The 24,117-nt window shown below is 40.3% G+C and overlaps 1 protein-coding gene across 4 annotated transcripts in view; it reads right to left on the bottom strand.

Annotated features, from left to right (window-relative positions):
* The window catches only part of tspan4a (tetraspanin 4a), a 132,552-nt gene that overhangs the window by 27,013 nt on the left and 81,422 nt on the right, over positions 1-24,117 (bottom strand). For all 4 annotated transcript variants that reach the window (XM_068577570.1, XM_068577587.1, XM_068577562.1 and 1 more), the window contains one exon: positions 10,364-10,438. In XM_068577570.1, the coding sequence (XP_068433671.1) occupies positions 10,364-10,438 (75 nt within the window). The remainder of the gene's footprint in view (positions 1-10,363; positions 10,439-24,117) is intronic.

Genomic DNA, 24,117 nt, shown 5'->3' on the forward strand with positions numbered 1-24,117 from the left:
AGCTGGAAGGGTGACGACGGAGGGTGAGCCTATCGGGTGTCACAAGTCGCACGTCTGCAGCTGCACATCAGTGGTCACACTTCTTCACCTGCATGTTGAAGTCGTCCGCTCGTAAGTGGATGCTTTTCCGTTTCCACGTTGTTTCACAATTTCCCAGCAGTGGAACCGAAAGCCAAGGAGAGAACACAGTGATGTGAGAGTGACAGCGGAGACAGACCCTTGGTGCTTTTCCCCGGAGAAATGATGCATGCCAATGAGAACACCAACTCACTGGGAACACTGGTGTTTCAAACCAAGCCGACAGGTGATTAATGCAGAAGGAAAGGTCTTTGTTCAGAAATGCATGAAAGAGCACCGAAGAGAAAGCAACACTCTCCTAACTATCCTATTTAGAATTCATAAATAAAATACAGGCACTTCCTCCATTTTTTAACATACTATATTGTGGTTTTAAGAGGGTATAAGGAAGTGTGTTAAAAATGAAAACCTGTATATGAAACATATGTATCTGGTGCTAGCACACACGGCCGACGCGACCATGTCAACAGAACGAAGCTTGTGTAACAAAACTCACAGAATTAGTTCAGTTGTTTGCTGCTATATTGCAGCTCTGCATAGCTAGTTTAGCACCTTTTTAATAGACTACTTCATGTATAGTATAAAATATTGAGACGTATCACTTTACATCAAACAAAGATGCCTAAGGACGAGTTACAGCAAATGCGTGAACGCTTAAAAATGTCTTCATTGCTGCTCAGCCACATTATAGTCTGTCTAGACCTGTGATTAATGGTTTATATACTGCTAAGAAACACTTAATAGAGGTGGTTAAAATAAAGTGTTACAGGTTTTTAATAGCGGGCAATTTTTATTTTTTATTTTTTAAGTTTTACCAATGGCGCCATCAGAAGGAAATGCGCGGCCTCGTGTTGTCGTGTCGCGCTCGTGATTCACTGTTAACGACTCCGCTACCCTTTTGGTTTAGTGCACAAGGTTTCTGTGGAGCCGACCCGGCGGTCGCTCTCCATGACTTCATTTGATAGCAGCAGCCTTGGTGTCTCACCTTGACTCGTCTCCTAACACACACCCCCGCAGAGGAAACGCCTCGCGCTGCCCCGCGCCCTGATAATAGCACCCCGAGGAGGTGTGGACGCGAACCATCTCAAGTACACTGTGAGAGAAGTCACTGGCTTCTTTGTGGGCATCCGTTGCCTCTTTTTTGTTGATTTGTTTTCCAGAGAAAGATTTGAAGCCACATAAACACGTCACATAAGTGAATAAGAATAAGACTAGATTACTGCAAATGACTCCTCTCAGGCATTAAAACAAAAATCTATCTTCCGGCTCCAACTCGTCAAAATGCAGCAGCGGGGCTTCTTTCTGGTTTTAACAGACGACGTCACATTACTCCGGTTCTGGCCTCTCTCCACTGGCTCCCAGTTGGTTTTAAAATTGATTTTAAGATTTTGTTGATCACATTTAAGGTCTGGCCCCGGATTGCATTATTGAAATGTTATAACGGCACGTGAGCCAACTCGCAGCTTTAGATCCTCCGGTGGGGCCCTCCTGGCTGTGCTTCTGCCATCAGGGCCCCTCGACTTTGGAAGGCCCCACCGGAGGAGATAAGGCTGGCCGAATCAATAACTTCTTCTAAATCACTTTTCGTACAACACATTTTTATAGAATTGGGTTTAAGTGATGTTGTCCTTTTATGTTCTTTTATGATCTATCATGTTGTTATTTTGTTCCCATGTTTTTTTGTTTTTTTTTTAATATATTTGTTTGTTTTCTACTGTTTTTGGCTATTTGTTTAGTTTAGGTGTATTCAATGCCTTTATGGTATGGTCCTTTTTGTTTATGGAAGTTGTGTCTCTGCTTTGCTTAACGGTGGAAGCACTTTGTAAACTTGGTTTTTAAAGATGCTATATAAATAAAGTTATTATTGTTATGATAAGACCCACCAGGGTGCATCCCGAAGGGCGGAAAAGCATTTAAATAATCTTTTCCCAATAAAACACCTGACATGGCACAAGAATATAAACTTGTTTTTCTTACCAAAAAAAAAAAGGATTTAAGAGAAGCTCAACATTTTTCAAGTCACTTTGCGTAGAACATTTCGATGCTTTCTATATTTGTGTGCAAAATTACAATAAAAATCTTAGCAAACAAGACGTAAACACAAACCAGCTGGTCGCCCTTTACTCACCAGGTTGGCAGTTCAGCTTCCATCTCGGCATTGTTTACGAAATCCTTGAGCAACACACTGTGAGTGTGAGTGTGTGTGAGTGAGTGTGTGAGTGTGAGTGTGTGAGTGTCACCGAGAGGCAAACCGTATAGCGAGTTGTTCTGTAAAGCAATGAATGTATGAATACCGTTCATTGTTCATTTGAACTGAAATACTGAATGGAATATGACACAATACACACAAAATGTCTTCTATTCATGTGAAATCTTACTCGCATAAAAACGTTTCCTCCTCGCTCCTCACTCGAAATGTGAAAACGCACCTGTTCTCTGACGACTTTTGTTCATGAAACGAGTTCAGGGTGAAGTCAGCGCGACAAAAAAAAGGTGGAACGTGACAAAAAAAAAAGCAGGAGTGCAACGGCAGTGAATATCACAGACTAATTGACGCATTGGCAGTTTAAAGAGCAGCTCAGGGGCAGAATTTAGTCTTTTTAAATTGAACTCGTCAGTGTCAAAATGAAAATCTCTTTGGCTCTGGAGTCTTTGTTGCAATCAAGTGTTTGAACTCAGCGATCCCGGCAGACGCAGAACTCTGAGCCATCGGTGCCATCGGTGCCAAACCAGATGTATATTTGTTGGATTGATGTCCCTTGAGTGGCTCACGCTGCTCAGTTTGAACCGTCGGCGTCTCGGCGCCCATAAGCACATTTTTTTTATACTTGGTTTCATTCAACAGCGGATGGGTGAAAAACTACTGTGATGATTCACACAGCACAAAGAGGGCCCTTCTTATCTATCTGTTGCAATGGGAAGGCCTCCAGTGTAACGCGCTTTCTAAATCAGTGCACACAGGCTGTCAGTTATTGATCCGAGTTTGAATCATTTATATAACAGACGGCAAGTCCTATCAATACCATTGTGTAACTGCCTGACGCACCTCAGGGGTAGCTCGAGCAAGAAAAGCCAATCATTTCTATAACTTCTACTGTGCCTATTGAGGCAGCGCTGTTTTTGATTAGCTGGTTTTCGTTCCACCGTTTAGTCAGAGACCTTTAACATCCCTGCAGGCCGTTTGATGAGTAAATTCATCTAATAGTACACTCAGTGGTTAAGACCCTTCACTTAAGAAATAGCAATACAAAATGTAAAAATACTTCATTACAACCTTCGAAGTATATATATATATATATATATTGATATATTGATGCTGAAACGTTTGCTGCTGCTGCTGCTCAAGTAACATTTTCATCAGCGGGCTTGCCTTCCAGCAGTCCTGCTGCGTAGCTTTGAGGGGGATTTAGAGGTAGGAGCACCAATGGACGGTGAGAAATGATTCAAATTGGGCGGAAAATTTGCCAAAATATCCTGAAGCTGTAAGACTGTCAAGTTTGAGCTTTTGGTAAGTTTTGATATGAGCCAAAGTCTGGACTGGTAACACCATAACATCTATATAAATATAATACATGTATTACATGGTGGAAATAATGACCAGGAAAAGTGCATGACATCACTCCAGTTCTGATGTCTTTACACTGGCTTCTTGTCCAACAAATAATTGACTTTAAAATCATACTGCTGGTTTGTAAAGCACTGAATGGTTTAGGGCATATGTTTGTGATCTGCTGCAACCTTGTGGACCATCCCGAGCCCTTCAGGTCGTCTGGTTTTGATCTACTTTCTGTTCCAAGAGTCAGAACTAAAGATGGAGAAGCAGCTTTCAGCTTTTCTGCTCCACATGTCTGGAACAAGGTCCCTGAGAGACCCTCAGCTCCTTTAAATCCAGATTGAAGACTTTTCTGTTTGTCTTTAATTGACCCAGACTCAATTGCTGCATATCACTACTGCATTTTATTTCTTAAACTGCACTGCAACTTGTATTCATTTTACTTTGCTTTGAATGGTTATGTAAAGCACTTTGAATCATTGTTGAAATGTGCTATTCAAATGAACTGGCCTTGCCTTGCCTCTTCTCCATTGAGGATAAGTGAGCCAGAGTTCATTGCTTCACTTCAACAAGGTAAGAAATAGCTCTTCATGCTAACATGCATGTTGGGTATCGGTGTCTTGACTCCATTTGATTGGTATTTGTGAGCTTGGCTTTGAGGCTGTTAGGTCGCTGTGTCATCTGATGGTTGGATTGTCTTTAGATCGTTTGGCCACTCATTTCTGCTCTTCTGCTGTCTATCGTTGGCTATGTTATATAAGAAGTGGACATAGTCACTGTGACGTGACGTTCATTTTTATGAAGTAAAAAAACAGTAAAAGTTGTAAAAAAAAACAAACACGGACCACAAATCGCAAAGAGGCCCCGCCCTAAAACATCCTCTGCTTTATGGTCTGTTTGACTCTAAATGACCATAATTTACTAAATGAACATCATGCCGTATTGAAGAATACTTGAAACTAGAGATTGAGACATACACTCATGTTTACAATGTTTCCTGAGGGAATAAATCAAGTAGAGTCATTTATATGGACTTCTATACAACCAGAGGATTTGCCCCCTGGTGGCTAGGAGAGAGAATGCAGCTTTAACACATGAAGCATAGACTTCTATACAACCAGAGGAGTCGCCCCCTGGTAGACATTATGGTAAATGCAGATTTTAGGGCATTTCTGCTTTGACTTCACTTTTCAGACCCAGAAGATGCCACCTGAACTTCCTTGATTGACTCATAACAAACAATTTGGGCTTTACGGATTAAAACATGACTTTGAACTGATAACGTTATACAATGCAAGCTATTGATAACTCCCTAATGACAAAAGATGGCTGGTGGTCTGCTGTTGTTATTGCTCTGTTTATGTTTGTCTGGCTGAGTGATTTTTCCCTCGAGGTGACAATAAAGCCAAGCTGACAAGGTTGTAAACCCGTGTGGATGTGCCATAAACCATTCATACATCAGTTTTCAATATCCCGCCGCTGAGTCAGGCTCATTTTCATTCACTCCCGACACTTTGAAACACAGCCTCAGCTGACGTTAACCTCGTAGGACATTTTCTTTCATCATCCTCTTCCTCACCCTTAGGAGCCAACAAAGTGAAACAAACGGTGACCATTTCAGGTGTGTGGGAGATCTGTGAGCTGTTTGAAGTAGTTTCCAGCTGCGTCGCAGAGCTTTTTATCGGGTTAAAGCAGATGTAATAAACTGGACCACTGAGCGTGACCATCCCCAGTGCCTGAGACGGGAGTTCATCAACATGCACCTAACGCTCCGGTTAAGTTATGGCATCTGGAGGGCTTGGCTTTTTTTTTTTTTTTTGCACACTAGAAGAACGGCATTGGAATCTACAACTGGACTGCTTCCAGGGTGTTACCATGGTGACGGAGGAGAGGAAAAAAAGGACCAGGTCCTGATAATTAGCGATAAACTAGAGCGATAAAAAACAAAAAAAAAACATGGGATGAAAATCAAAGTAACACTGATGATGATTTCTTAAAACTGAGTCCAAAAATATTTGTGTACATGGAATGAAGTATTAAATGTTTTGTTTAAGTAGGCCGTATTCAAAGTAACATTCCCCACAGATAATAAATAACCCAAATGTATTTATTGAGCAAAAACTCTAGATTATAAACTGAGCATGTTCTTACTCAACACCCTGTTTTAAATTATGTTTGAACTACTTGAACAGCAGAACTAAGACGACGCTAAAATATAGTTGAAAGGAGTTTAAAATGTTTTGTTTGCAGTAGAATGGGGAATAACACAAAATAACAAATAATGCCAGAGCCAGAATAATGATCACATTAAAAGAAGATAATGTACTTTTTATGCAAGTGGGAGCGAAGTAGCGTGATTTATGAAGTTAATGCATCAATAATGGAATACCGAGAACACATTTTCAATACCATCAAAAGATTTCTCTTTTTATTTTCCCCTCTTCTCAGTTAATTTCTTCATCACATGCATGAGAAATAACTCCAAGTGAGGAGCAGCCATCGTACCACTTTTGTGTGCGTTTCTTCTGTGAACTAAAGAGGTGAACGCTGCACACAACAGCAGCAGGGACTGAATCCATTAAGAGGTGGTTTCGCGCCCAAAAGATAATCAGACATCACAGAAGAGACAATTCCTGTATCATTTAATGAGGTACAATGTGGAGGAGACCAGTTTCCATATCGACTATCAAACTATGTGCCGGGGAAATATTAAGTATGTCCCAATACTCAGTATGTCAAATGCAGTATGCTGAAAAAAGATCAGAAAGGCAGAAATATGAGCAAGAGGGTCAAAGCTCAACTTTAAATGATGTCCTACTTGAATGCGTACTGCATGCAACACTAGGTAAGGGCAGCCGCAGTATGTACGAAAAGTCAAAGGAAAAAGGTGGCAATTTGTTACGCAGCGATGATATTGGTAGTATAGCTTGTTTGCATGGGATTCACAGACAGTTCTCTAAAGAATACTGACAACAAAGACTGCTTCCCCCCCCCCAAGTCATTATCTATTCTGAAAGCACACAGAGAGTCATAAGAAAGGTGAGCCTGTCGTGAACTCGGCTCGGACATGAATATAAGTCTGAGGGTTTGTTTCTTCTCTCCAACTATGCCAGTGATTTCGTTCCAAACCTTCACAAAGTGGTTTAACACTCTTACGAGTAGTTTTTGGTATTTCTGTTCCCAAGTTTTAAAGGAGCAGCGTGTAGGATTTAGTGACATCTAGTGGTGAGGTTGCAATTCGCAACCAACGGAATAAACCCCAGCTTACTCTTCCCTTTTCAAGCGTTTTGAGGACCTCTCGTGGCAGCAAGGTAACGTTAAAGGTGAATGTCTCTCTCCATAGCCAGAGATTAGTTTGTCCGCTCTGGGCTCCTGTAGAAACATGGTCGTGCAACATGGCAGACACCAGCTCCCCATGTAGGTATAAAGGAATCATTCATTTGCAACAAATTAAAATGGCCCATGTTGTTAAATGTGCTTTGATGTATCACACTGTATGGGTTTTATTGAACAACTTACAAATAAAATCCAGTCCCCTGCTGTTTTTTAAAAAGAAATGTCAACGTCAGCACTAGTTAATGGCCACCCATACTTCACCGTGAGCGCTTTCCCTTTGCCGCCGAACATCGACACCATCACTAACGTTTTACTGCGGCGTGTCGCTAATCGCCTCCTGGGTGGACAAACCTGCATTATTCAGAGGCTGAATGATGCGCCACACTGGAAGTCGGGCAACGAGCACGCAAAGAGAGAGCTGAGGTGTGACCGAAGACATTGATTTAGAAAAAAAAAGAAGCTCAACAGAGCTGCGCTGATTGGCCGAGAGCCCAGAAGAACGTAGCCAGTCAGGAGGTACACATCGCGTTACACCACCAATGATTAGGCAATTACATAGTATAACAAAAAGACAACAAAGAACATGCAGGTCCAAGGTCGCCAACAGAAAGTGGAGGAAATATCAAAGTAGGTTGTTATTTACCGAAACGTACAAAGGATTAGAGTCGGGGTCGGCCTCGGTCTTCAGGGATAAAGTTTTCTGCACCAGCACATGAATAATATAACGCAAGTCGTTTGAAATTGCCAATGATTTATGGTGGAGATGCGTTTCCAATCCAGGGTGGCATTAAGTGCTTCTGGAGGGCGTCCAATGTAATATACACTAAATTAAATTACAGCACCTGCTGATTTTAATTTGTCCATTTTGTTTTATTTTTATTTCATTTTATTACAGGATACTCGACTCCTGTATTGGGATTAAAAACAATTCTAAAATCAAATCATCCAAATTGTCAAGTTCTCAATCAATGAAATGAAAAACAATTTTGTATAATCAAATCATTTCTTATGCTCAAACTCAAAAGATTTTCCGTTTTTGCTCATTTTATTGTCCACTAAATATCTTAATGTTTTCGGCTCTTCATTGAACAATACAAGCGGTTTCAAGTAATTTAAGTGTAATTGTTACGAGTATTCTTCTGACATTACAATTTCCAAACAAATTAGTCTTATCTACAATCGCTGTAACAGCCCTAAATACAGGATTATGAAATACATTTTGAATGAATGAGAATTGACCATAAAATTATACGTAGCAGTCATTTGTTCTTAATGCTGCTTGTATGTTATGTTGCCTGCAATTAAATTAAACAAACAATGTAACTGTACACAACCTTCTTTGCTCATAATGCACGAGCTTATTATTTGAATAAATCCATATTTGTTTCTCTGACTCCTGGTCCCGTATTACGAGATAACACATCATCTTGAAGGGCCATGACAGTTTTGTTTCAGAGGCACAACTCCCTGCAGTACACAACTAATCACACTAATATCACATATGTAGTGAGTATTTAGGTCGTCAGCAAAGAGATATGCAATGCAGCACCTGACACATGATGTTGGGTATTAATTGTAATTGCAATCATTTTCTGGAGGTTTAAATTGCTGGGGTAAAATGATCCCAAGGGTAAAAGCTGTCAGTACATTTTGGGGGATAGGAGCATTAATTAGACCAACGTGGATGTAATTTAACATGCCCTTTCAATGCTTTATTAAAACCTCAGCTGAAAATGTGCGGGGGATTACAGAAGCATGTGAGAGGGAGAGCTCATCTGCGTCTTGTCTCTTGCCTGACTTGTTTATTTACAGGGGAAATCATCCTGAATGCATGAGCTAAGATGAATGGGGATTTATTAACGAGGAAAAGATGTTTAGAGATGTGTGAGCGAAGAAAAAAAGAGAAGAAAACTCAGAAAGTTTTATTAAAGCATCGCTCACAACCCTCACAGGCAGCAGCACTGGTGCACTGCTGCTGCCCATGGCTGACTTTCCGTGATGAAACTGAGTATAAATGTATTCGTATGAACCAGACTCTCTATGGGACGAACAATTACGTGGTCCTGAGTGTTAATGGAGGAGGAACAATGTGTGCAAAGCCGAGCAAACATCCACCTAAACTCCACTCAGGAAAGCAACATTTTTAATCGTTTGCTTGTCGTCTTGCAGCCAGACCTAATAAAGCAAGAATAATAATTTTGTATATATTGCCATAATTACGTGCTTTTTCCCCTGCATCCTTTTCTAACTGTGAATTGCCATTAAAAGATAAATCTACTTATTATTTTGGGTTCACACAGCTGTAGTAAACCAGCCCACATGTGGCTCGATGGATACATCGAATAAACCGAGACACAACGGGGTTTAATTTCCCGGATATCTGGTCCGGTTATTTTAGCCATGATTGATGACATGGAGATCAGCCCCGCCTCTTACTGCTTATATATATATATATATATATAATGTTATTTGCCTTTTTTATTATGTTATTTATATCCATCCATCCATTATCTTAACCGCTTATCCTCATTGAGGTCGCGGGGCGCTGGAGCCGATCCCAGCTGTCAATGGGCAAGGCAGGGTACACCCTGGACAAGTCACCAGTCCATCACAGGGCAGACTTATAGACAGACAACCATTCACGCTCACATTCACACCTACGGGCAATTTAGAGTCCAATTAACCTATGCAGCATGTCTTTGGACTGTGGGAGGAAGCCGGAGAACCCGGAGAGAACTCACGCTGCCACGGGGAGAACATGCAAACTCCACACAGAGGGATCTGCCAGACCAGTATCCGAACCCCGGCCCGCCCGGGATCCGAACCACTTGCTGTGAGGCGTCAGTGCTAGCCACTACACCACCTTGCAGCCATGTTATTTATAGCTATACTGCTATTTATATGGAACTGTTATTTATATCTATACTACTGTTTATCTGGAACTTTTTACTGCACTTTTACTGCTTCTATTTGCACTTCTGTTCAGAGCCTCAAACGCATGCATTGTCCTGGTGTTTAAAGCCTCTGCAATGACAATAAAGTTAAATCTGAATCTGAAGTTTGTCAGAAACTCTGAAATACTTTATGGGATTATAATTTTGAATTTGCTTTACAATGTGATTAACAAATATGTATATATCTATAGTTTTGCTTGAAACTTGTTAATTTTGCACTTGAGAAAATACTGAACACTTTTCCTTTGTTGAGTGTTCAAATCACAGAAGCGTGTCAGCTGACGGGCTCTTTTCTGAACAAACACACACTGCAGGCATGAACTCCAACATGATCATTTTAAAGGCAGCGCTCCGAAACATCGTGGAGGGCTTTTCTCATCTCGTTCAGGTGGAGAAAGAATCCCAGCATGCAACACGCTGAGAGCCCTTCAGGGAGTCTTACCTCGTCTTGGTAGATGAAGAAAAGCATGATGGACAGAATCTCCAGGAAGAAGATGAGCAGGAGGAGGATGAAGAACTGCAGGGACAACAAAAAGAAGAGACTTATTTAACACGACATTTATCAGTGAGGAGCAAACGACAACAAGGGAGACGATGAGTATTCGTCTGTTAAGAACGGATGAAGTCTACATCACGTGTGTGTGTGTGTAATAAATAAAGAATGAAATGGCCAAATAATGTCAAGGAGAAGGAGTTGGCGGAGAAAGGACGATCGAGGAGCGTCAATATTTCTAAGTGACAGGTCAAGAGAGCGGAGGAGGAGGAGAAGGAAGAGGAGGAGGAGGAGGGAGACGAGGAGAGGTGATGCACAGTTCCCTCCACTTTTGAGATCTGCCTCATTTTATTCCTCACCCGTCGCCTCCCGCCCCTCCTGCTTGATTGGTGATACATCTTCTTCCTGTGGGCCTGTGTGAGCACCTAAAACAGTTACGAGCTCAATCATCAACCACTCTGCTCTGCTGGGGGTGGGGAGTCATTCGAGACAATGGTGTAATATTCCAGAGGGTCATAATAAAATAATAAAAAAGAGATCTTGATGAAATGCACTAGTTTGTCAACGGATGTGTCTGCGGACTGATAAATCCAACAGGATGCGCTGCATCTTGTAAAACCGGTCGGTCCAAAGTGAAATAGCTCTGCAGCCTCCGGCTGGATGGCCCTGAGATTTAGGACGGACATCCTCGATGAAGAGATGCTAAATCTACTACAGCTTTGCAACCACCATCCCATAATTATGGAATATAAGAAAGGGCTTTCTGAACTTTAGTAAAGATATTGTTGGTAGGACTGGGCAATATATAATAATAATACAATTATTAATAATAATAGTAGTAGTATATAATAATACATTTAATTTATGTAGCGGTTTATAAGGTGCTCCAAGTTCAAGACCTTTGAGACAGACGTGGACGTAAACTGCAGAACGACTGGTTGGCAACTGGGAACCATTATAAGTTCACCACCTTAACTATAAGCACCTAATGTTTGCAGTGTATAATGAATGAACACTAAACAGTCATCACTAGTTTCCTGTGAGACTGAAGAACACGTAAAGATGTGGTGATTGTCGGTAGAGCTCGGCAATACGAAGAAATTCAAATATCACCATATTTTTGACCAAATATGTGAATATTGATATTGCACGGTTGACCGTTGGAACTGTCACAAGATCTTTACACAATGGGATTTTTGATAGATAATCATCAGTAATATGGGTGTAATGATTAAGTGTAAAAATAAAAGAGTCTATATGTTCATAAAACAACATCCCATCACTGCAATGCAGCCTTTAACATCAGGACGTGCGCGGCCGTCGACTCTTGGCCTCCTTTTCCAGAGATGCAGGCGACCGTCTTCGAGGTTTTCAGAAACAGATTCTCAAAGTGGAGATGTTCAGTTTCAAAGGCGTCATGGCCGACACACGTGCTCTGTGTGCTCCGCCTGACAGCGCAGGGCGCGTTGTTGGTTCACAGTGCTGGAATCAAGCGAGGCTGTCAGTGGCTCCGCAAGGTCTTTTCCTGGCAGCGGCTGCATGAATGAATCACTAAACGTGGCAACGCTGCGAGGTGAGGGAGTGGCGGGGTGACAGCATCGAGCCTGCGGGTGTGTTTGATTCACTCGACCTCTTTTCAATTTCTGTTGTTCCATCAAGCTTCATTGTGTGAATGTTGCGCTCTGTGTTGTGTGAAAATCCTGGTAACTCCAATGGGGTGGTGTTTGTTTCAACTTTTTATTATGCTCCTTTGATTTGATCGAAATTCAACCTTTATGCGCTGATAAAATCTTTTCACGAGCCACGTAATTTAAAAAATACAGCTCGGTCAAGTGAGGAAGCTCAAAGCCAAAAAATGGCAAAAGCCAAGTTTTGTCTTTTTTGTGATATTTCTTGACCTGTTATTTTCTTCTTCAGTGTTGTATAGAGTGACGGATCAAGTATGCAGGTACTCTGCAATACATTTAGAGTCAGTGTCTTCTGTTTTCACCGGAAACAACTTAGTTGGGATCAGGAAAAGATCTGGAAGTACTTTGATTAAAGCAACATAACTAGTAAAGGATCGTAAAATATGTCAAAAGTATCCTCATAGGACGGTTCGTACAATATCTTATGAAATGTTACTCCTCAGTTTTCGTCCAGCAACACGTGTCAACTTCTGCTCGCTGCATGAAAACAGTCTTTTCAAAGTCTTTTCCTGGTGTGGCAGTTTCTCTGGCACAAGAAGAGACAGACAGACAGACAGACAGACAGACAGACAGACAGACAGACGGACAGACGGACAGCTGGATAGATACTTTTCCTGCAAGTGGACACTTGTGACACTTGGACACACAATTACGCAATACCATATTAAAAAAACACAAAGCTAGAACTATATTTGAATCACTGAAGAATTCAGATGTCGAGGGCAATTATGAAGACTGGAACCAGACCATTAGCCTTTATTTAGAGCCATGTTTCCAGCCGCTTGTCAAATTAAATATAATGATAATCACTTTCAATTTTGCTTTCTGTTAAAATAAAATAAGAATGTCTGTTAGTAGATAAAAATCTTTTTGGGAGTCCTAAACGTTAACCTTTTCCTCTCACGAAAGAGGAAACAAAGAAATCCAACAGAGAGACTTCACATTCATTACTTCCTCACCTTTGCACCGTTCCTCTCTCTCAAAGACAGTTTTTTCTACTTGGCTTTCGGTGTGTTTGTTCGAGCCCATAAAATCACACCGGAGAGCAAAGGGACATCGTGAATAATGAGAAACTGATACTCACCAGCACTCAGAGAACAAACAGACTCATCCCCTGCGGCTCTCTGAATATTTCCCCATTAATCTGCTCTTAATAAGAAATTTAACTCCAGCAATAGGCAGACTGGATGGGATCATTTGACGGCAGCAGACTGCATTTTGCTTTTTATAATAAACTACAAGAAAGCTATTGAATCAGCTTGAGGAAGTTCAGACTGCTGCATTGAAATGGGCTACTATTATTAAATAAGTTGCAAAAATGAACTGTCAATGAGGAAAACCCATTTTTGAGCAATAACAGTGTGCTAATTAAGTCAAGTGCAGGGGAATTGTTCTCACTTTGTGAAACACGATTAATTTAGATGTAACTTTATGTTAATATTTTTTCTTATCTAAATATTTTCTTAAACAATTCAGTCTTTGAGAAATAAATGGTTTAATTGAGATGTTAAACAAACATGAAAAATGGCATAATTATCTTCAAATGACTTGAAAAGGCTGTTGCCTAACGAGACTAATGCTTATGTGACAGAGATCCAGCAGGCAGAGGAAATACATTTGCATCTGTTTTAGTCGCGGTAGTTAAAGTAATGTTTGTCTAAACAAACATGGCTCCAGTGCATCGCAGCCAAAAATCCGAAAGAAGCGGTGTTTGTTTTGTGCTCGGCGTCTCGCGGTGATAAATTATTATAAACAAAGACTCGGATCTCATTACAGAAGGACCCAAACAGGCTCAATATGTTTTCCCTGAATCGTCATTATTCAAACTGAAATACGTTTCTGTGTTTGCAGCAGTGGCTTCCAGCAGCATAACTATCGGAAAGATTTATAGCAGATCAGAGTAGAAGGAAACAAAATAGGGCTATAAAGAGGTTTTCTATGGATCAGAAATCTCTACAGCTTTCTAACCTGAGATTCAGCTGTTTTTTAAAACTTTAAGATATCCACTGTCTGTGGTTGAAGAAGAACTCAAGATCCAAAAGTAATACTTCATTACAAGTCAAGGTCCTTCTAAGTCGATTCAACAACATGTAATTATAGTTGTAAAAGTACTTAGTAATTGGACCTCTACTTGTATAGCGCTTTTCTAGTCTTCCGACCACTCAAAGCACTTTAACACTACATGACATCATTCACCCATTCACACACTGATGGGAGGAGCCACCATGCAAGGTGCCACATCAGTATCAACCATTCATACTCCGTAGGCGCAGTTTAGGGTTAAGTGTCTTGCTCAAGAACACATCGACATGGGCTAGCGGCGCCGGGGATCGAACCACCAATCCTTTGATCGAAAGACGATCCTGCTCACTACTGAGCCACAGTCGCCCCTTTTTTTTTAAAACATACAGTATGTTAGTCCAGTGATGCCCAATGAAGAGCCAGGCCCCCGTTTCAAAGTGTCATGAGTTAAATATGAGTGGTCAATAGACAATTAAAGGGAGAATAAGTCCTTCCACTAAAACGTACATACATTTTGGGTCTTTTTCCTGAATTTATGATTTAATGGCTAATTTAACCTCTTTACAATCCGCTAAATGAAACAATTTGAAATGTTTGAAGAAGAAATCGGCCTTTGGTAAAACTCCGAACAACTCATAAATGCCTGAAATGTCTCGATCAGACGTTACTTTTATATAAATGGCCACAATCTAGTAAGACTAGGTTACCTTTTTTTTTAATGTAAAAGCTTTACTTAAAAAGTAATCACGAACAGTCAAATAGGTAAAAGTACAAGAATTCTCTCTGGCATGTGGAGTAGATGTACCATCTTTAGCTTCATGTATTGAACGTAGACCTCGGCTTTCAGAGTGCATAAGGGACATGGAGCAGCATGAGAGCTGATGCATATGTTGGGCAAAGCCTCTCTGGGCTTTGTATGTCATCAGTAATATATTTAAACCAATTGTCAGAGCCAAAGGGGAGCCAGTGTAAGGACTTCTGGAGAGGTAGAATGCAATACAATTTTTTGGGAGGAAAAAAAACGTCTCTGAGATGACTAAAGCAAGTTAAACCTTTGTTTTAAATCAAAGATGAAGTTTTGACCTAGAATGACACCGAGGTTTCTGCAAGTCTCAGTTATCGATTATGAAAGTAAACAAAGACTGTTATGTGTGAACTCATATTTGGGTGATTGCATCTTCTGGAAATATAAACCAAAATTATAAGTATGAATGGCCAAGGGGGACCATGTTCTAAGAAAAATAACTGGACCCAGCACTGAGCCTTGGGGCACCCCACAGTGAACCCCTGTCTTTTAAGTGAACACATTACAGGACGGTAGGTATCCTCTAATGCGTTGCACCTCCCTTTACTGTATTGTTTGACATTGCTATTAAAAACCATCACACACCACTCTCTGTATCTTGTTAGAAGGCTGCTTTCAACCCTGAAATCTTTCACCCAGATCATGTCGCTCAGTCAGAGCAATTGCAAAGATTCTTTTTTGGCCTGGAGACCTTTTTCTATTTCTCAACACCGGATAACACAAAATAATGTGAAAAGCCTGCTACTGCTCTCACAGAGCAAAGCCTATGGGGTACAGATAGCACTGACACGTGTAATGGCGTGTATTATCATGTCAGTCTATCACCAGACAGATAAAACTCAACAAAGTGCTCCTTTAAGACCTCTAAATTCCTGTCGCGTTGGAGCGGTGTCCTGCAGGTTTTTGTTCCATTACAGTTTTTGCACTGTGAGAGTTGATGAGCCACAGCTGGTCTGTATCCAACTGAAGCCTTCAGGGGCGAACAAAAACCTGCAGGACACCGACTCTCGTGGACCAGAATAGAGCTTCTTGACGCGAAAGGCTTTTCCACGCAGCTTGTTTTTACTGCAGGTTCCTAGCAGCGAAGGCACCGCAGCAATTAGTCACTAATGAGTTGTAATATTTACTCCACGTTTAAGTAGACTTTAATGTATCTGAAGAACAGGAGCTTTTATTGGCCACCGAAGTCTCAATGCACATTGCATGCAATATTAAAACGTAGACATTGCAGACGCCTCCCTTGCATGCAAACTCTTATTTATGTTGTGACTTGTTCAGCCAGCAGTGGCGATATCCCTGTTTAGCAGAGATTGATGTCTCAGCAGGGCCCTGGGATGAGAACTATAATCAAAGTCCAGGCACAGGGATTGATTCCTTTGTGCTCATCCATGCTGTGATTTCCACGCAACGTGAAAGCTTCAGAGGCTCTTTGTGGCTTGACTGGTGAGGCGGTCAAGTCAGGCACACAGTCTATCAGCACCCTCCAAAATCAATACCTTCATGGGATCTTTCCAGCCTTAAAAGCATGTGAAGAGGAGGGCTTGAGGCATTCTCTTCACATGCTATGCTTTTACTAGGCTCTATATCTGAGACCCACAAAAGAGGGAGCTTCCATTTCCACCACGGTGACATCAGCTCTCTGACTCATTTGTGGACAGATTAGGTCACAGCCCCACCACACCTCCCCTGTACTGTTGGACTTGCACTCGAACTCACCGGTGTGAAACATGACTCTAATCACCAATAACCTCGGTTGAAATTGAACTTTGAAGAAATTCAGTGTCCTCAACAGTCTCTTATTCTTAACTTAAAAGGACAGGGTATTGGATTTTGTTCCCAATTGTGGTCTAATGTCATGACTGCATGCTACTCAAATAATAAAAGGTTTGCTTTCTTATTAATTTTAAAGGGTAACTTTCCTCATATTTTTGTGTCTAGGTAGCTAATGCAGCCCTTAATGTTTGAAATTGGGCCAGTATTGAGTGAGAATGCTGCGGATAGAGCTGCTAAAAGAGCTGTTATGCCAATGTACATTGACTAAAAGTACTTGTTTGTTTCCATTGACAGTGCCTGCAACATCATGGAAAGAACCCGATAGAGAAATACGACCTTTTTCTTTCCCTTTCACTTGATCCGGTCTGACTGTTCTGAAATCTTGTGTCACATTCAAATTGTTGAAATAATCTAAATGTTCAGCCCCAGCATTGAAAATCTTTTATATACCACTAATACGCTTTCTGTTGGCCAACACAACACACTCTTACAACACTGGCACTCCTCTCTCCTTAACTCTGGCTCACATTTCCATCATTGTCTTCAGGTAACACGTCACATGACAATAACAAAACGAGCAGATCCAGTGAAAGGTAAATAAAAGTGTTTTATTTCTCTGTAGGATTCTTTTCATAACGTTGATAGACACCTTTAATAATGTCAGTGGAAAAAACAAGCACTCGACGTGCATTGGCGTTAGAGCTGGTTTAGTGGCTGCCATCTGGAGCATTCTCCTTCAATACTGGATCAATAAAAAAAAAAGTGTTGTCCTCATTGGTCATTTAGACACAAAAACATAGTAAGATCTGGATTGTTCTCTTTAAGTTGATCAAGGTGGCTACGTCTAGGTGAGAAGGAAGACACTTTAGTATTGTCTCCAAGTTTCAAATATCCACCAGGGGGCAACTCCTCTGGTTGTATAGAAGTCTACGCTTCATGTGTTAAAGCTGCATTCTCTCTCCTGACTACCAGTGGGCGACTTTTCTGGTTGTATAGAAGTCTATGCTTTATGTGTTAAAGCTGCATTCTCTCTCCTGACCAACAGGGGGCAACTCGTCTGGTTGTATAGAAGTCTATATAAATGACTCTCCTTCTCTCTTGATTCATTCCCTCAGTAAACAATGTAAACATGAGTTCATGTCTTAATTTCTAGTTTCAGATCTTCTTCAATACAGCATGATGTTCATTTAGTAAATTATGATCCATTTAGAGTCAAATGGAACATAATCCAGAGTAAAATGGCCAAAATGCACCGTAGTCCACAAGCAGTCAGTTATGTAACGGAGACTATGTCCACTTCTTGTGATCAGTCGCTGGGTAATTTGCTTTTATATTTGTAAAGGAGCAAATTTAAAACGGCAAATACGTTTAGCTGGTATGCCCTAGCACGGGGCTACTTTGTGATTGACAGGTTGCTATTATGGGGTTGTCTGGTCGGGGAGTTGTTGAAGTTGTGTTTTCATCTTACAACATTAACTCTTTTACAGTGTGTTTGCACTTCATTTATGTTAATTGTAACATTTCAGGTTGCCTAAAAATGCCTCATTGTGGCTTTAAAACTGTAATCACTAGACCATACCTCTACTTTTTTATACAGTCTTTGTTCATCCCTTTTTTACTTCATAACGAACGAATAAGATGCTGTGAAGATGGAGACAGTTTCATGGCATCACCTGAGAAAGTCTTACCAGAAAATTAACTGCACCTTCCCATCCAAAACATCCTTTTGCAATTATATTGTTGTAACTTGGCAGAAGATAATGTGTTCATCACTTATAGTACAAAGCAGAAAATGGGTATTCAGGAGCTTGTTCCTTGAGTGACTAGTTTCCAGATTAATATTGCAATCCAACATTTCTCTTAGTATCGTTGTCTAAAAAACTACTGCAATACTGAGTCCAGACTGAAGCTTGTACAAGGAATTGACTTGCTATGTTTGCAGGACGTTTGACATTCATTTAAAGTGTAACATGACTTTGAAAACCCTCCAGATCACGGGAGTGCAAAAGCATTTGCGCTGACGTTTGTTGCTACAAATCACAAGTCACAAAAAGCAATAATGCTTTTGCTAGCACTGATCGCAACGGTAAATCCTTAAATATATCATAGCGATCCACATGCTAATTAACCCTGAAATTTGAAAAGAAGAGTATTTTCTCATCGCTGTGAAGAACCAGCTGCTCTCTCCCTCATCAAAGCAGACTCATACTTCTCATTACATTGACTCAACACAGGACTCGGTCTGGCCACTGTGGGGGAAATGTCATGGATCGTGCTAATGATCGACACCGAGACTCGTTCCCACAGAGCTCATCATTGCTCAGCCAGCTGTGCCGTTATTTACAATGAGGAATTATATTTTTTACCCACACAGAATTATTCTTTGTGATGAATGCTGTGCAGCGTTGGTGCTTTATTACATGAACTTGTTTGATTTTAATAATAATGATCAATCTCATAAAAGAGCCGGGGTTCTTCATCAGGAGTGTGTTATTTAAAATTAGAGTAAAACATGTGCAGGTTAGAGCAGGAACATGTTTGATATCAATCACTTCCTGTTCCCTCTACTGCATATTAGAGAATGCATATCTATAGAGACCGATTGCTCCATCGAGAGAAAATATAGAGATATATATTGATATACAGATGGAGAGAGAGAGAGAGAGAGAGAGAGAGAGAGAGAGAGAGAGAGAGAGAGAGAGAGAGAGAGAGGAAGAGCTATAGAGATATGTAGAGAAAGAGATATGTGAAGATAGAGATTTAAAGAGCTAGATATAAAGGTATACAAATACATATACTGTAGATAAAGATATGGAGGAATAGAGATATGGAGATATATAGATAACAATTTTAAGATAGATCAACTTAAAATTGTAAGATATAGAGATAAGTAGAGGTATTTATATGTAGATATATAGAGCTAGAGTTATGTAGAGATGGAGATATATATATATATTTATATATATATATATATATATATATATATATATATATATAGTTAAAATATAAAGATTAAGAGCTTTGACGATATATTGATATGTAGAGATAGTTATATGAAGATATATATAGAATATAGAAAATGGCGATGTATGGAGATAATGAGATACAGAGATATGTCGAGATAGAGATTTAAAAGACAGTTATATAGAGATAGATATATGTAGGGATGTAAAAAGTAGAGATATGGAGAGATGGACATATATAGAGCTTAAGTTATATAGAAATATATAGAGATATGTAGTTATGGGGACGTTTATGTATGTAAAGACCTAAAAATATAGATATTGAGATAGATATAGAGATATAAAGATATGGAGGGATAGAGATGTATGGAGGAAGGTGTATCATATTTTGGGGCGGCTGTGTCTCGAAGTGTCTCTGAGCACGACACTTAACCCCTCGTTGCTCGCCGGGCGCCTCACAGGGCAGCCCACTGCTCCTTGATCAAGGATGGGTCAAATGCAGAGAAGAATTTCCCCAAGGGGATTAATAAAAGTGTATGTTTGTTTTTGTTTGTTTTTAATAGATATTTGTAGCAATATTTTCCCTTGGCAAATTCATGTCAGACACCCTGCTATAAACTTCAGTGCTGTCTGGACTTCACCACGGCTCCAACCGTTAAACTCCAAACAAACAAGCCAGGGCTGGTCTACTGAGATTAGTGAAGCAATAAAAATATATATCAAGACATTAAACTGGATAAAATAAGAGCTGCCGTGTCAGTGGCCAGTGCCCTCGACAACAAAGCCAGGCCCCCATATGGCCCATCAGCTGCTGTGAGTTTTATCTCAAACGCCCAGTCAAGCCACACTTACCTATTAAGAATATGCTTTTTAATAGAAAATATGAAATGCTTTTTCCTTGCTATATAATAGTGATTATATTTGTATTATATTGCCATTATTGCTGTGTTTTCCCCCTTTATTTTCACATAGCTTAATTCAATTATGTGTACAAATGGGATCAGATCAGATAATGATAGTCAGTGCGTTTACATGATGGTATCAATTCAAATTTTGCTTTAGTCGGACTATGCTATCTTCTGGGGCAACTGCTATTATCCTACTATACATGGCAGTGCATGAATTGAATCATTGGCCGAAAGCATGTCATATCCGATACGATAGGTGGCGCTGTTTTCATTACAACGAGTGGTGATACAGCCATTTCCGCTTGACCTCTTCACCTCTACCAACAACAACAACATCAAACTTTCGAGAAAGATGGCGAACGGAAAACAAAGTGAAGCTGCATCCCTCTGCTATTCCTGCATGATGTTAATAGGAGTACAGCAAATGCAAATGGTGCCTCTTGTGTTGTCCATAGCGTTGTTTGCTTGTGTCTGCCGACTGGCTCGCGGCAGTGACAACTTATCGTCTTTTTCGACTTCTGGGTCACGACCTGGGAGGCAGGGGGGGAGGAGGGCGGCGGGATCTCGAGCATGCGCAAAGACGCACAGTCCAGTTCCTAATCCAATTCACCGTTTACATGCCGCGGTGTCCGAATTATCAACCGAGTCAGATCGAGTTATCCAGGGGTGTTGGTTGGATTGTAGTCGGACCGCAATTATTCGAACAAAAGTGTTCACATAAAAGGGATAATTGTATTTTAGTCCGATTAAGCCAGTAATTTGAATGCATGTAACCACGGTGACTGATTCCCAGAGATGGTGTGGGTTGTTGCTGCAGCAGAAACATAAATAAATGCAAAGAAGAGAACTAAAATAGAACAAAAATAGGAACTATGCAAGAGCAATACCGACACAATTAGACAAAGTGAAATGAGAGTGATTAACAAAAACAGAGTCTGCAAGTCTAAAAGTTGTATAAATGACATTGTTATTAATATTTTATATTATTAAGTAAAGATCAGTAGTATTGGTCTGTATACATATGGAAACCCTTATGTATATATAATATAGCAAGTACAAGATGACATGTAATAGTATAACGTCATGTCATTTTGTAAAGTAGTGTTGTGTACATATTAAGGGGGTCTGCTGTGGGATATAGGGAGGAATTGCCAACACCCCTTCATTGCCTTTGTTTGCCATAAAGTTATTTATTGTGCATTAACACCAAAGGCAACATTGTCAATTGTTGGCAGTCGAGTAACCTCTTGAGTTGTGTGTCATTTTTTCTTATTCGGAGATTGCATGTGCTAGCGCAGCCTTGACACCATTATTTACATATACAACACTGTTTTAGTAAGCTGAAGAGGAATAATTTACACCATGCGTGTCTATGGATTGAATCAGCTGCAGCTATAATGTGAATTATCTTGGTTTGTCAATTAAGCACAAAGGAAACCTCCTCCTGTGGAAGTTCTATTCAAGCTTGTTCTAAGGTGGTTTCTCTCATGTTTTGATGTTTGGAAGGACAGTGTGTCTTTCCAGTGGTGGCTCTTCCTCTCCATAGATAAGCGACTTGGCGTCACATCACACTCAGACAGCTTGGCAGCGAGCTCTGTATCTGTTGAGAGTCAGAAGTCTGAATGCCCCAGTTACATTTATAAACGTAGCACATCAGTGTTTTGAGCAGTGGAAGAAGTATTAGCTACTTAAGTCAAAGAAAAGTACTAATGAAGTACTGCAAAAATACTCAAGTAATAGTCTTGCAATGTTAAAAAAGTGAAAAGTGAAATCAGAAAAATGTACTTAAAGTACATTTGAGACACCTCACTAATATTAAAAATGCATTCAGATAATTTGAGAAGTTGGAACAATAAAATGTCTTTTTTTTTCAAGAAGAAATAATTTTTTTTTTTAAAAACAATCAAAATAGTTGGTAAGCGAGACAACTAATTGTTCAGGCTGTACTAGCTGTAAGGTAAGTGTACTCAGTAAAAAGTATAATACTTCCCTCTGAATTGTAGTGGAGTAGAAACAGAAAGTGGCATGAAAAGAAAATACAAACATGTATATACAATGTATAATGAAAGACATCTCCACAGCAGCTGCTCTCAGTAAATACCAGCTGACTCACCAGTGTATTTAAATTAGTGATCGAGAGCAACAGAAACCCAGAGTGTATTTCTCTATGAATCATCAGTGATGTTATGCTACTCCTGCTCTCCGGAGATGTGCAGCTAAATCCTGGCCCACTAACTCCTGGAACGCCGCACAACTTCTGTGCTGATGTCTGCCCGAGTTTGTCCAGTACTCATCCGGTGCCAGCAGTGGTAAGTGAGGCGGGCTTCTCCCTCAACAGACTGGACTTGGTTAACACCGGGCATAATGTCTTAATAGATAACTGTTTGCTGCTGGACTGCGGAGACCGCTGTATAAGATCCGCTGTCCCTCTTATGAAACCGGCTACAGACTCTGCTGTGTATCGAAACCCTGCAGTGACGAAGCAGAGACGACTCAAAACTTTCCAAACTGTCAACCATGCTAATGGGATACGAAGCTGAAACCGAGGGGGCTATTTGGTGGGCACTTCAACATCAGGAGCATTGCGGCAAAGAGCAATCAGCTCACTCATCATCTCTCGGACTCAAATCTGGACTTTCTCTGTCTTACTGAAACGTGGCTAAAACCAACAACTCCTGTGAGTGCGTTCACGGTGCCTGGGTACCAATGTTTTAGGTGTGATAGAACTGAAAGGAGGAGTGCAGGGGTGCTTTTCTACGTGAGGGATGACATAAAATGTGTACGTGTTATTCTCAAGGCAGGTAACATGTTAGAAAATGTAGGGATAAAAATAATATTGTCTCAACAAATGTCCATTGACATTCTAGGTGTTTATAGACCGCCTGCTGCAGATGACACTTTCTATGATCAACTGGCAGACGTCCTGAAAGAGTATAATCTGAACAAAGAATTCATTCTGATGGGCGATCTTAATGTAAACTGGGAAGATAAATCAAAGAGGAAAAAAACTAAAAATGATCACTTACGCATTTCATCGAGAACAATTTGTTAAAGGCCCAACGAGGATTGCCAAACAATTCAGTACGCAAATTGATCTAATATTTACTAACAAACCAGATAGAACAACTGAAAATTATAATGTAATCGCTGGCTTATCAGATCACAACCTAACACTATTCGCCAGAAAACTTCAACAACTTTACTCATAATATCAACTCTGTGAGGGAAAGGTTTAACGTAAGGGTCCTGATAAAATCCAAAAAACTAAACAATTTACCCTGGTTCAATGAAATTCTCTGAAAGCTATAATGAAGGCTCGAGATGCTGCACTGAAGAAGGCAATTAAAATGAGAAGAGACACTGACATGCTTATTTATAAAGGTTTAAGGAACAAAGTTACCCATCAGCTAAGATTAGCTAAATCCCATTTTTATCTCAATATTCTGAATGAGGCGAAAGGCAACAGCAAACTCAGAAGTTCTTAAACTTAAAGTACAGGGAGAGTTAATTAATGATCATCTTTCTGTTGCTTCTGTTCTGAATA

Source organism: Clinocottus analis, unplaced genomic scaffold (assembly GCF_023055335.1).
Source record: "Clinocottus analis isolate CAN_PGR_092001 unplaced genomic scaffold, fCliAna1.0.p SCAF_1, whole genome shotgun sequence".
Lineage (NCBI taxonomy): Eukaryota > Metazoa > Chordata > Actinopteri > Perciformes > Cottidae > Clinocottus > Clinocottus analis.